Source organism: Nannospalax galili, unplaced genomic scaffold (assembly GCF_000622305.1).
Source record: "Nannospalax galili isolate Female #2095 unplaced genomic scaffold, S.galili_v1.0 scaffold111, whole genome shotgun sequence".
Lineage (NCBI taxonomy): Eukaryota > Metazoa > Chordata > Mammalia > Rodentia > Spalacidae > Nannospalax > Nannospalax galili.
In genome coordinates, this window is record NW_008330487.1 from 38,333 (window position 1) to 49,396 (window position 11,064).

Sequence of the window (11,064 nt, forward strand, 5' to 3'; positions counted from 1 at the left end):
TAATTAACCTTTTGGTTGTTTGTGCAATATTATATATTTTAAATTATAATGCATCTCCCCAGAGTATTTTGTAGCCAGGAAAAGAAAAAAAAAAAGAAAAGAAAAAAAAAAGATTCTAACAGCTGTTAGTTTTATAATTAAAAAGGAACAAAAAAGAACTTTGTCCTGAACCTTTTACAGAGATTTGCCACAACAGCATTAAAAAGATTCAAAAGAAGCCAGAAGGTGTCTGGGGATGTTTCTGTCCCCTTGGCAGCCTCACTGGAGCCTTGAGCAAGGCTCAGGACACCCTGTAAGGGTAGCTTCTTGCCTGGAGTTGGGAGCTTGGGTTGGGAGATAGCCTGGGTCCTGAGGAAGGACCTTGTCTCATCTCAGACCCAACTTGGCCTCTGGTTTGAGGAAGAGACAGGCCCACCAGGCCTCACCAAGACAGAGCCAGGAGGTCATCTGCATCCCCAGTGCTTCTGCTTTTATTTGGAAAGGAAGTTGTAGCAACTGAGTGGTTCCTGTGGGTCACTTTTCTCCTCTCTTCTCCCTGTGTGTGGATGATTTTACAGTCTAATTTAATTAGCTTTAACGAAACACGTTGTCAACCATTAATAAAAGAAAAATCTAAATAAGGGCCTTGGTTCCAGGAAGATCTTTAGAGGAACAATGTCTTGGTGAGAGACCTGTTGGGGCCCATCTGGGGAGTGTGTAAGCAAGCCATGGGATATGGTAACCTAAAGTGTAAAATATATATCACCATCTTAGAAGCGGGTTTTGGGTTTGCTTTCTCCCACTACTTTATTGGGGAGGACTTGCTATTGCTTTTATCAAGTGCTTGCTAGCCATGGGTGCCAACTAACTTCTTCAATTGAAGGCCGGAGTATCATATCTGGTTCCAGGAGCCGCTTCAGCAGGTCCTGGCATTCAGTTGAGATGCCCAGATGAGTGGGGAAGGATACCCCCTTCTGCTGCTGCCACAGCATCTTGGGGATATCTGTGTCATCAAAAGGTAGGCTTGCGCAGAGCATTACATACAGGACCACACCCATGCTCCAGACATCACCTTTCTTGCTATCGTGAGGAATACCCTGTAGCACCTCGGGGGCGGCATAGGCTGTGCTGCCACAGAAGGTCTGGCTCAGCTCCCTGCATGACTTTGGTAGCACCTTGGCAAAGCCAAAGTCAGTCAGCTTCAGGTTGAAGCCCTGCAACAAGGCGTTCTCACACTTAAGGTCCCGGTGGGCCACGCCACAGCCATGGCAGTAGCGGATGGCCTCAACCATCTGGCGGAAGAGGGCCTTGGCCCGGCTCTCGGGAAGTGGCCCCCCATTGAGCACGCAGTCAAAGACGTCCCCTCCCTCAGCCAGTTCCATCACCAGGTAGATGTTCCCATCTTCCGACTCCAGCATCTCATACACCTGGATGATGTTTTTGTGGTCCAGAGTATGGACAATCTGGAGCTCCCGAGGCAGGAATCTCTGGATAAACTCTGAAGAAACAAGTAGAGGAGAGATGGGCTACTACGATAAGAAGGGCCTAACTCCTGCTTATCTGGACACCTGCCACATCTGGGTGTCCTTCCTTGGCTCCCTTGATAGTCTCAAGTGTTTCTAGCAACTTGAAACTTCAAATATTCCCACAGCACTGGAACTACAACCTCAACATCCACTGTGCAGTGTGAGAGACTACAGACACCAGGGTACTTGGGAACTTTATAGACAAACCTGTTGACTCTCAGGAGGCCTGATTTGCCCACAAGGTGGAGCACCAGGGCCTTCCACCCCCGGCTACCTCACCTGAAGTTCTTTCCAGGAGCCCTGTCTTCCTCCTGCCCTCTACTAGCCATCCCCTCTTGGATCAGAAAAGCTTATGTTTCTGTTTTGTTTTTTGAAACAGGGTCTCCCCATGGCCCCAGCTGGCCTGGAACTCACTATGTAGCCAGGCTGGCCTCCATCTCAGAGATCTGTCGGCCTCTCAAATGCTGGGAGGCAATAAAGGCATATACCACCATGTGGTTCTTCAATACTGGATTTAGAAAGATGCAATACTCTTATACTCTCTACATCCCCCTCTTTCCTTACCTACCTCAGGGTAGTAATCTGGCTAGTTTTCTGACTGAAGGAAGCACCTACCCACCCTGGCCAGCCCACCCCTTTCTCCAAAGGGGCCCCAGCTCACCTTCTGGCCCTCCCATCTTGTCTATAATTTTAATTGCCACTTTTCTTTGATGTTTTTTGGAAAATGCTTCTTTGACTTTTGAGTAGGTCCCTTCCCCAATGGTCTTGCCCAGCTGGTACCCATTGGAGAGTAGAAAGTCCTCCATGCTGTGTAGCGCCTCCTCCTATCGCCCTTTCAGCTCATGCTGCCTCTGTGAGGCAGCGCTACTCCACCATCACCCTTGGCATGCTTCTTCCCCCCCCCCAAGGACTTCATCCACAGCTGCCTCCAGGGCTAGAACATTCTTCGTCTGGACACAGCCACAGGTGGTGGGGAGGGAGAGGACTAGACATTTTGAACCTCCTGCCCAATTGTGATGTAAATGGTGTGTGACCCTCAGCCAAAATGAGCCCTACCTTCCCTCACCACCAGCAGCAAAGCCAGCTTGAATTGTCATTCCTGACCGAGGTAGTGCCAGGGCAAGCGCCAGGCTGCAGAGATGCAGGCCTCCTCCACGTGGGCTCCGCTTACAGGCGGGTCACCCAGTGTCCTGCGTCCCCATCCAGCTGCTTGCTGGCGGGCCCTGCGACCGGGTCACGAAGGCATGGCGGCCAGAGCCCGCAAGCTCCAGGCTCGGGCCCTTAATAAGTGACCGAACGGCGGGGGAGGGTCCAGAGTTCCACGGAGGAACAGGCAGTGTGAGGTCAGCGCACCGGAGCCCGGGTCACAATGCAGCCCTCCCCTTCGACGCTGCAGCCGGGGCATGCAGCAGACACCTGCCAGGCTTCGCCTGGACCGAAGCGTCCTCCCGCGGCCAGGGCTTGGGCAGTTGCTTCCAGCCTGGGACCGGCCTCGGCCTCCGGCAGGTGAGCCACCACCTGGGGGAGCGGGGGGTCCCCCCGCAGCGGCCTGACCGCCACTCCCCGCGCAGAGCGCCCCGGGGCCTGGACATGAGTGACCAGGAGACCCCACAGGGTCGAAGATTCCCCATTGAGGCCGGAGACTCCCCTGGCCTTGCCGACACCCCCGAGTCCCAGGACAGCCGGGAGCCCAGAGCTACTGAACACAACCGGGTCAGGTGAGACCGCCGCCCCGTCCCGCCCCTCGCCAGGCCCCGCCCCAGAGGACCCCCGGGTGCGCCCCTGCACTGTGCTCCCGGCCGCCGCCTCAGCGCCCCTGTCGCCTGCGCTCTCGCCAGGCCGCTTCGACGCTGCCCGGGCTGCCACTGTCTGACGCTGCTGCACGTGCCCATCGACGTCTACCTGGCCATGGGCGGGAGCCCCCGGGCCCGTGCCACCTGAGTGCTCCGCAAGAGCCGGGCGGGACGAGGTCAGCCGCGGGCCACCACGTTGAGGTCGCACGCGCCGAGCACGAGACAGTGATGCACATTTTTAAATAAAAGAATGATGCACATTTTAATAAAGCACAGCATAAACTGTTCTTTCCACTACGGGCTAGCCTTGTATGTCTATCCGTCGGGTGCTCGGTTCCATCCAGTGACACCTCCTCCCCTGTGACCCAGCCTAGCCCCTCCTCCCTTCCTGGCCCACCTTCCTCTAGGCCACCACCCTCTTCCCTTGTGTTTCCCGCTGGACATCAATGACCCTTTCCTTTCCCCATTGCCCCGCAGAATTTTCGCTGTTACTCATCTCCCTTTACCTGTTATGAGTTCGCCAGTGAAATTCTCATTGCTCTGCTAGACAATGGCGGCTCACAGAAGCTTGGGATTGGAGCAAGAGAGGGAAAAGTGGGCAGACGATGTAGAAGGAAAAAAAAAAAACACTCTTCACACCAAGCCCATGTAATTCTCCTAAGCTAGAATGGATTCTGCTCCCCGCGGTTCTGTGACCCTGTTTGTAGGGTCAGGGGATGATGCACCGGTCTGTTTGGAGATTTGATTTCTGGCAGGATCACAGAAAGATTAAGAAAATTGTTTGCGGGCTGGAGAGAGGGCTCAACCGTTGGGTTAAGAGCACAGACTGCTCTTGCAGAGGACCCAAGTTGGGTTCCCACTACCCACATGGTGGCTAACAACCATCTGTAACTCCAGTTCCAGGGGACCCTGATGCCCTCTGCTGACCTTCACAAGGATTTCATGACACGGGTACAGAGGCCCTCTTCTGACCTCCACAGCATTACAACAACACAGGTGCACTCACATATATGCAGGCAATACACTCATACACATAAAAATAATAAAATATTTTTTAAATTTAAAGACCTTTTTTAAGCCAGGCATGGTGGCGCACACCTTTAATCCTAGCACTTGGGAGGCAGAGGCAGGTGGATCTCTGTGAGTTCAAGGCCAGCCTGGTCTACATAGTGAGTTCCAGGACAGCTGGGGCTACAGGGAGACCCTGTCTCAAAAAGACCAAAAAAAAAAAAAGAAAAAAGAAAAACCTTTTTTAAACAATTGAAGGTGTTTATGCCCCAGATGATGGCAAGAGATGTGCTTCTGTGTATAAAGCAAAAAGCAACACTGACTCCTAGTGGCAAACTAAATGAAACCAAAGGAATATGGGGAAAGGTAACTCCAAGCTGTCCTTGAACTCAGTATGTAGCTGGTCTGGAACTCCTAGAGAGTACTGGGGTCATAAGTCTGTGCCACTGGCATGTACCACTATACCCAATTTTTATTCAGTGCTGGGAATCCAACCCCAGTATTTGTATCTGCTAGGCAAGCACTCTACCAACCCCACCCCCCACCCCTTTTTTTAGAAAAGATGTGGTCTTGCCAGGCATGGTAGCATATGCCTTTAGTCCCAGTGCTAGGAAGCAGAAGCAGGTGGATCTCTCTAAGTTTAAGGCCAGCCTGATCTACATAGTGAGTTCCAGGCCAGCTGGGGCTAAGGGGAGGGGGGGGTAAGGGGGAACCCTTCTTAAGAAAAAAAAAAAAAAAAAAAAAAAAAATACTGGTCTATGTAGCACAGGAATTTAAGATCTTCCCTCCTCCCCCACGTCCATCTTCCACAGGCTGGGATTACAGTGAACCACCACGCCCACTAAAACATCCTTGATTGCCACGCAAAATGGTCTACCCAACAGTCTCAGAATGCTGGACTGCAGACTCAGCCAAGTCCCCAAACATTGAATCCTTCCCATGTCCCCACCCACCCCCCACCCCGTTTCCTCTTATCTCTTGGACTTCCTTCTCCACTCCCTCTTCTCAGCCCCCTTTTCCTTTAAAAATACAACTAAAATTATAAAATAAACACTTCTGTCGCCTCCTACATGCTTGGTTTGTGAAGGAGGCAGATTTCAGGCACCAACCTTGGAAATGGGTCAGACCGTGGGGCTAATTAGCTCCAGAATGTTGGTGAGCCAGGGAAAGGGCATTCCTGGTGGAGGGGATAGTGTGGAGAGGATCCCAGGCAGGGAGGAGGAGGGAAGGTCAGAGAATTCAGTTTTCACTGACTGGAACAGGGCTTTATCTCACCTAGAGTCCACAACTAAATCAGAGGATCCAGGGAAAGTTAGGAGTGAAGCTAGTTCAAGGAAGCCCAGAGGCCCAAGCTGAGGTGTCCATCTGCTGTGCAGATGCCACACTCCATTCTCTAGTTTCTCTTTTCTTCCATCCTTTCCTTTCCTCTTTCTGCCCTGAAAACTCGAGTTCGAATTCTGTCTCTGCCATTCACTAACTCTACAACCCTGGGGTAAGTCTAAACCTCTCTGAGCCACTACCTCCGTATCTGGCAAAGGGGGCTTACGTCACCTTCTGCAGGGTTTTGGTAAAGCCATGCCTGAACAGTTGCAGACAGGAGGCCCATACTCAGCCAGCTCCTGAACAAGGGAGCTGAAATTGCTTCTTTGACCTTTGAGTTCAAGGGGCAACAGACAGCCCCACAGCTGAGGACAGTGTCTGCAGTCTGCCGAGGGCTGGGGAAACCCTCCTACTTAACTCTGCCAACTTCCCAGTGTTTCTGAACAGGAACCTAGGAACTTAGGGGAGGGGGCTTTTTCAGAAGAATCCCCAGGTTAGAAATGTAGAGCTGCTGCCTTCACTCTCAAAGGTAAAGCTGGCTCTAGGCTCCAGTGTGGGACCTCCAGGGCCCAGCCTTTGGGGCCTGAGGCAGGAAAAGGAGCCCAGGGAAAGGAGATACTCCAATCACTGCCTTCTCTGACTCTCTCTCAGGCGTCTTATTAGCTGGCCCCTCCCTAAGGGACCCCCTTTTAGAAGGAGGGGGCGAAATACAGATGGACCCCCCAGGTTTCCATGGAGATGGCAGGGAAAGGGTTGCTGTATCACCATGGCAACAATTGACGTCAGCACTATTTCCCATTGCTTGATATGAGAGGGGGACAGCCACCCCAAGCACAAGCAAATCCCCCACAAAGCCTCCTCCCCTTGCTAAGCCAATCAACTGAAGGGTGGACAGGCTTAATATAGCATAGGAGGTAAAAAGCACAGGCTCTGATGTCAGTCAAACCTCGGTTCAAATCCCTGCTCTGCCTCATCTTAGCTGTGGGAATCTGAGAAGATTCCTTAACCCCTTCAAGCCTTATAGGTAGGCTGTGGATAAGCCAGCCTCTGGGTCTCCAGGAGGAGCAGGTCACAGACATTGGGCAGCCCATGGGAAGTGTACAATGAAATGAGCTTTACCACCTTGGGATCTGTCAGGGAGTTGTCCCTGCAGATTTAGGCTCAGCCCCTAGAGAGGGCCCCAGTACTTCTATGGACCGGGCCCCAGGGTTTGAAGATCTCAGGATATGGGGTCTTGGGGCAGAGCCAATGCCACTGGAATTTCCAGGCTCTGAGGAAACTCCAGATGTCACTTTCCCTAAACCACCCCCCATCATATCCAGGCTCTGACCCAACTTCCTCTTTCTCCTCCCCTATGCCTTATATTAGGCTTTGTCAGCAGCCTTCGCAACCCCCTGAGCCTCCATCCTCCTGAGCGTCCATCTGCTCCTCTAGAAAAAGAATAGATAAGGGAACATAGGTGGACAATCATACACCAGGTAGAACAGGCTGGACACCACAGGGGAATGATACTCCCCATGACTGCCCCCTCCCTACCCACCACTCGGGTCTCATTCCCTCCGTCTACCCAGTCCAGGCAACCATGGTTCATCCTGTCCCACATCTGTTGCCACTATCTTGAGACCCCATCACTAGCCATCCAGACTCCATGAGCCCCCCAACCGGTCTCTCAGCTTCCCGTCCACATTCCTCCAGACCACAGTCCAGTGGCATTGCTCCTACTTAAATCTCTTCAGTGGCTTTGTGTGGCTTGTCCAGCCAGTGAGTACCATACAGCTCCTCACAGAGCATTCTTCCCTTTTGCACATGGACCTTCTGCCTCGAATGGCTTCCCTCAGAACCCCATTTACTCTTCATGTCTTCAACCAGTTCTCAGGGAAGGCTACCCTGACCATCTAGCCCATCCAGAATACCTGCTTGTCCCATGTGTTGACCTGTTTTGGAAGGGGACTCCTGGCTGTGCTATGGGGACAGATTGATGGTGGCAGCAAGGAGATAGGAGGATGCTGCAGCCCTCCAGGGGATGAGCCCTTGAGCCAAGTATAGGCAGTGTTAAGTGGAGAGAAGCAACAGAGATGTTAGATCTATCCCGGAGAACCCAGGTCTTCCTAGGTGCTTGAATATGAAAAGGTAAAAACAGGGCAGGGTCTAGGACCAAGGATGGAGGCTGGGGAGATGGCTTAGCAGATAAGAGCCTTTGTTGCCTAAATATGAGGGCCTGTGTTCAAATTTCCAGCACCCACATAAAAAGCTGGGTGTGGCCACCCACTTCCCGGTAAACTCCCCCCCACACACATACTCTGCAGGGGAATGCAGGGACAGGAGGATCGCTAGAGCTTGCTGGTCACCAGCCTAGTCCCAGGTTCAGTGAGAGACCCTGTCTCAAGGGATCTCAAGGGAATAAGGCAGAGCATGATCAAACAGGATACCCAGTGTCCTCTGGCCTCCACATGTGCACACAAGTGCATACACTAGAGTACACACACCACACACAATAATAATCATTTAAAAAATCAGACCCAAGCCTAGATTTTTGGTTCAAGCAACCAGAAAATGGGCAAAGTAGGAACATGGGAGGGAGGACATAACTGCTCCAAGGTGGGAGCAAGGCCACTGCTATGAAATCCCTGGAAGCTTCCAGGAGGCCAGTGGGGTGGGAGAGAGGCTGGGACACAGCAGTGCCTCTGATGCCCACTGAAGGCATGGGAACCCAGGAGACTCCTAAACAGGGATTGTAGAGTGTCCAGGAATGGCCACAATGAGACAGCAGGCAGAGGCTAAGGAACCCTCCCTGCCCACACCTCAGCCGGGCTGCTAAGACAGCAAGAAAATCAAGGGTGCAGTGTTCCAAAAACAAGGGTCCCAAAGCATCTCAAATGGGAAGGATGTTCTGACTATGTCAAAGTCAGCCACTGCTCCTGGGGGGTGGGGGTCAAGTCAGATAAAGCCTCCAAGCATCCCTTGGATTTAGCAACAAGATCAGTGGTGAGGTGACCTTGAGGAGATGTTCCCATAGAATAGTAGAGGAGGAAGCCAGGTGACAGCAGGGTAGTGTGAGGAAGGGGCAACATGTCCAACTCCATGTCTCCTTCAAGAATGCTGACATAAAGAGGAGCTGAAGAGGGCAAGGTGTCAAGGAGGGCTTTCTGTTCTTTCAGACACTGGAGACGAGAGCTTGTTTGCAGATGGGAAGGAGCTATGGGAGAGAGGCTGAAGATAGGAAAAGGAGGAATTGGAGGAGGAAAAAGAGATTAGATCCCCAAATACAGCTGCACAATTGGGTAGGGGGCAAGTCAAGGCCTGTTTTGGACTCCAGGGGCTCAAAACAGCTGCCCACTCTCTCCTGCAGCCAGTGTGAGTCACTGGGGGGGGGGGGGGGGGTTGTAAATAGCCAAACTGGCAGTGTGGGAAAGGAAGCTAGGCCAGAGCATTCCTCAGGATCCCCAAGAGGTCGTGGAGCAGGGCCAGACTGGGCTCAGAGCTCTGAGCCCTGAACCCCAGGCTCTGAACAGGACAAGGGCACAGAAGCCTTGTCTCGGTGCATTAGTACAGATGGAGGATTTTTAACCTCCAGGCATGAGGTGAAGGGAGGTATCAGAGAGTCTTCCTATTCTTTCCAGGCTTATATGTGTTTGGAATTCGGCAGGCACCAAGGCCTTTGAGATATGGATCCCTGTGAGCACATTAGCAGGGGTGTGGGAACAGAGGCTGGGGGATCCCTGGTGAAGAAGGGTTTCTTCCAGGGGAAGCTGACTTTCCTGCTCTTGGCCATGAACTTCCAGAGCCCGCCCTGGCCACCCCCAGGGGGTAAGGGGCAGGTATCTTTGGAGAACCTGAAGATCTGGTGATCAGTTCCCCAACACTGAAGAGGCTAGTGGGACTAGGTCCCACCAGAGAACCAGCTCTGCCCCCAACCCCCTACCCCTCTACCAGTTGACGCTTCCTGCTAAAACCAGCAGGCCCAGGGGAACTATGGGCTTTCAGGCCTCCCCCTCCACACCCAGGCATGTATTAAAGAGGCCAAAACGGGGGCAGGACGGCGGGGCATCATGTTATTCACCGTCACCTCCCACTTCATGGTGAATTTTTTTCTGTCCCGGTGAGCAGGGCCGAGGGAGGCGTCGCTGGATAAAGCTTCCAGACCGGGCAGCACGTATGGAAGTTGGAGGGAGGCCACCTTGGGGTGGGGAGGTGGGGGCCTCCAATCCCCTCCCAGTCTCTGTCCCTCTAAACGGTTGCAGTAACCTCGACCCATGCCCTTGCTGTCCGATCCGAGGCTGCCCCTTCTGCCCGCAGGTCGTTCTCTCCCCAGGCGACCGCTGCGGGCTCCCCGTAGGAGGCCCCGGGCCACGCCCCCGCACCACCTGAACCCAGATCCGTGCTTCTGGTACTCCCACGGCCCAGCCTTCCCCGAGTCTGGGCCTTCCCGGAGCCCGCCGCCCGCCCAGCCAGGGAGGCTACTAGCTGTGCCTGCAGCGGCTGGGGCCTGGGACGGCCTGCCTGGCGGACCTGCAGTCAGCGAGCCGACCCAGCAGTTACTGCACCAGTGGCCTGCCACAGGCTCAGGGCGAGGCGGAGCGGGCCCCTGGGGGAAGAGGGAGGGACAGAGCAGGGCGGGTCCTCGGAGAAGGGGGCGGGGTGGGGCCTGGGCGGTGGGCTGGACCTGGGGGGGCCTTCGGGGAAAAAAGGGCGGGGCCCTTGGGGAGGGGAGCAGGGCTCTCGGGGAGGGGCGGGACCTCATTAGGGAGGGGCTTTTGCGGAAGAGGGCGGGCCTGATCAGGGCAGGGACCTAAGGAAAGGGCTTTGCCTGACCGGGGGCGGGGCCCTTGGGGAAGAGGGTGGGGTCTGAGCTGGGTGGTGGGGGAGCGGTGTAGGGACCCCCATCTCGACGAAGAGGGCGGGGCCTGTTCCGCTCTAGGGGGAAGAGGGCGGGCCTGATCGGGCCTGGGCCCTCAGAGAAAAGGGCGTGTCATGCTTGGGGGCGAGGCCCTCTACGAAGAGGGCGGGACCTGAGTCGGGGAGGGGCTCGGGAAGGGGCGTGGCCTGAGCGGGGACGGGGCTCTTGAGGAAAGGGACGGGGCCTGGGTTGGGTGGGACTCTCGGGGGAGGTGGGTATGACCCAGGCGGGATTAGCGTTTTGGGGAGAAAGGGGCAAAGCCTGAGGAGGCGAGCTCTTGAAGGAGGTGTGGCCTCAGTAGAGGGCGGGGTCGGAGAAAAGAGGTGGGGCGGGGCCAGGGGGCACCCTGATGCCCACTGTGTACCCAAGGTCACACTTCCAGGTGGAAGCACAGGTGGAAGAACATTAATCACCAGTTCCCAAGCAAGAGGAAGAGACACCTGCTTCACCCTCGCCCAAGAGAGCCGTGAGGGGTGGGGCCATGAGGGGACGGTGGGGCCAACCAAGAGGCGGATCCTGGGCGGGGGGGGGAGGCCGGGGG

At 54.5% G+C, this 11,064-nt stretch overlaps 3 protein-coding genes across 3 annotated transcripts in view; 2 read left to right on the plus strand and 1 right to left on the minus strand.

Annotated features, from left to right (window-relative positions):
- Positions 1-217, plus strand: part of Bsdc1 (BSD domain containing 1) — a gene marked incomplete in the record, with an annotated part of 28,897 nt that extends 28,680 nt beyond the window's left edge. Inside the window, 1 exon segment of the mRNA XM_017801970.2 lies at positions 1-217.
- Positions 1-3,546, minus strand: Tssk3 (testis specific serine kinase 3). The gene is made up of 2 exons (XM_008847919.3): positions 2,167-3,546; positions 1-1,477 (listed from the first exon to the last, which is right to left on the minus strand). Exons 1-2 carry the CDS (start codon positions 2,309-2,311, stop codon positions 816-818), a joined length of 807 nt encoding a protein of 268 aa, XP_008846141.1. The 5' UTR covers positions 2,312-3,546; the 3' UTR covers positions 1-815.
- Positions 2,853-3,592, plus strand: Fam229a (family with sequence similarity 229 member A). The gene is made up of 3 exons (XM_008847907.2): positions 2,853-3,011; positions 3,077-3,223; positions 3,344-3,592. Exons 1-3 carry the CDS (start codon positions 2,875-2,877, stop codon positions 3,444-3,446), a joined length of 387 nt encoding a protein of 128 aa, XP_008846129.1. The 5' UTR covers positions 2,853-2,874; the 3' UTR covers positions 3,447-3,592.
- Positions 3,593-11,064: the final 7,472 nt, after the last annotated feature.

Coding starts and splice junctions, on each gene's coding strand:
- Tssk3 (XM_008847919.3), bottom strand. CDS start 2,311: ATGGAGGACTTTCTACTCTCCAATGGGTACCAGCTGGGCAAGACCATT. Junction 1,478..2,166: donor CAAGATGGGAGGGCCAGAAG/GTGAGCTGGGGC, acceptor TTGTTTCTTCAG/AGTTTATCCAGAGATTCCTG.
- Fam229a (XM_008847907.2), top strand. CDS start 2,875: ATGCAGCCCTCCCCTTCGACGCTGCAGCCGGGGCATGCAGCAGACACC. Junction 3,012..3,076: donor CCGGCCTCGGCCTCCGGCAG/GTGAGCCACCAC, acceptor CTCCCCGCGCAG/AGCGCCCCGGGGCCTGGACA. Junction 3,224..3,343: donor ACTGAACACAACCGGGTCAG/GTGAGACCGCCG, acceptor CGCTCTCGCCAG/GCCGCTTCGACGCTGCCCGG.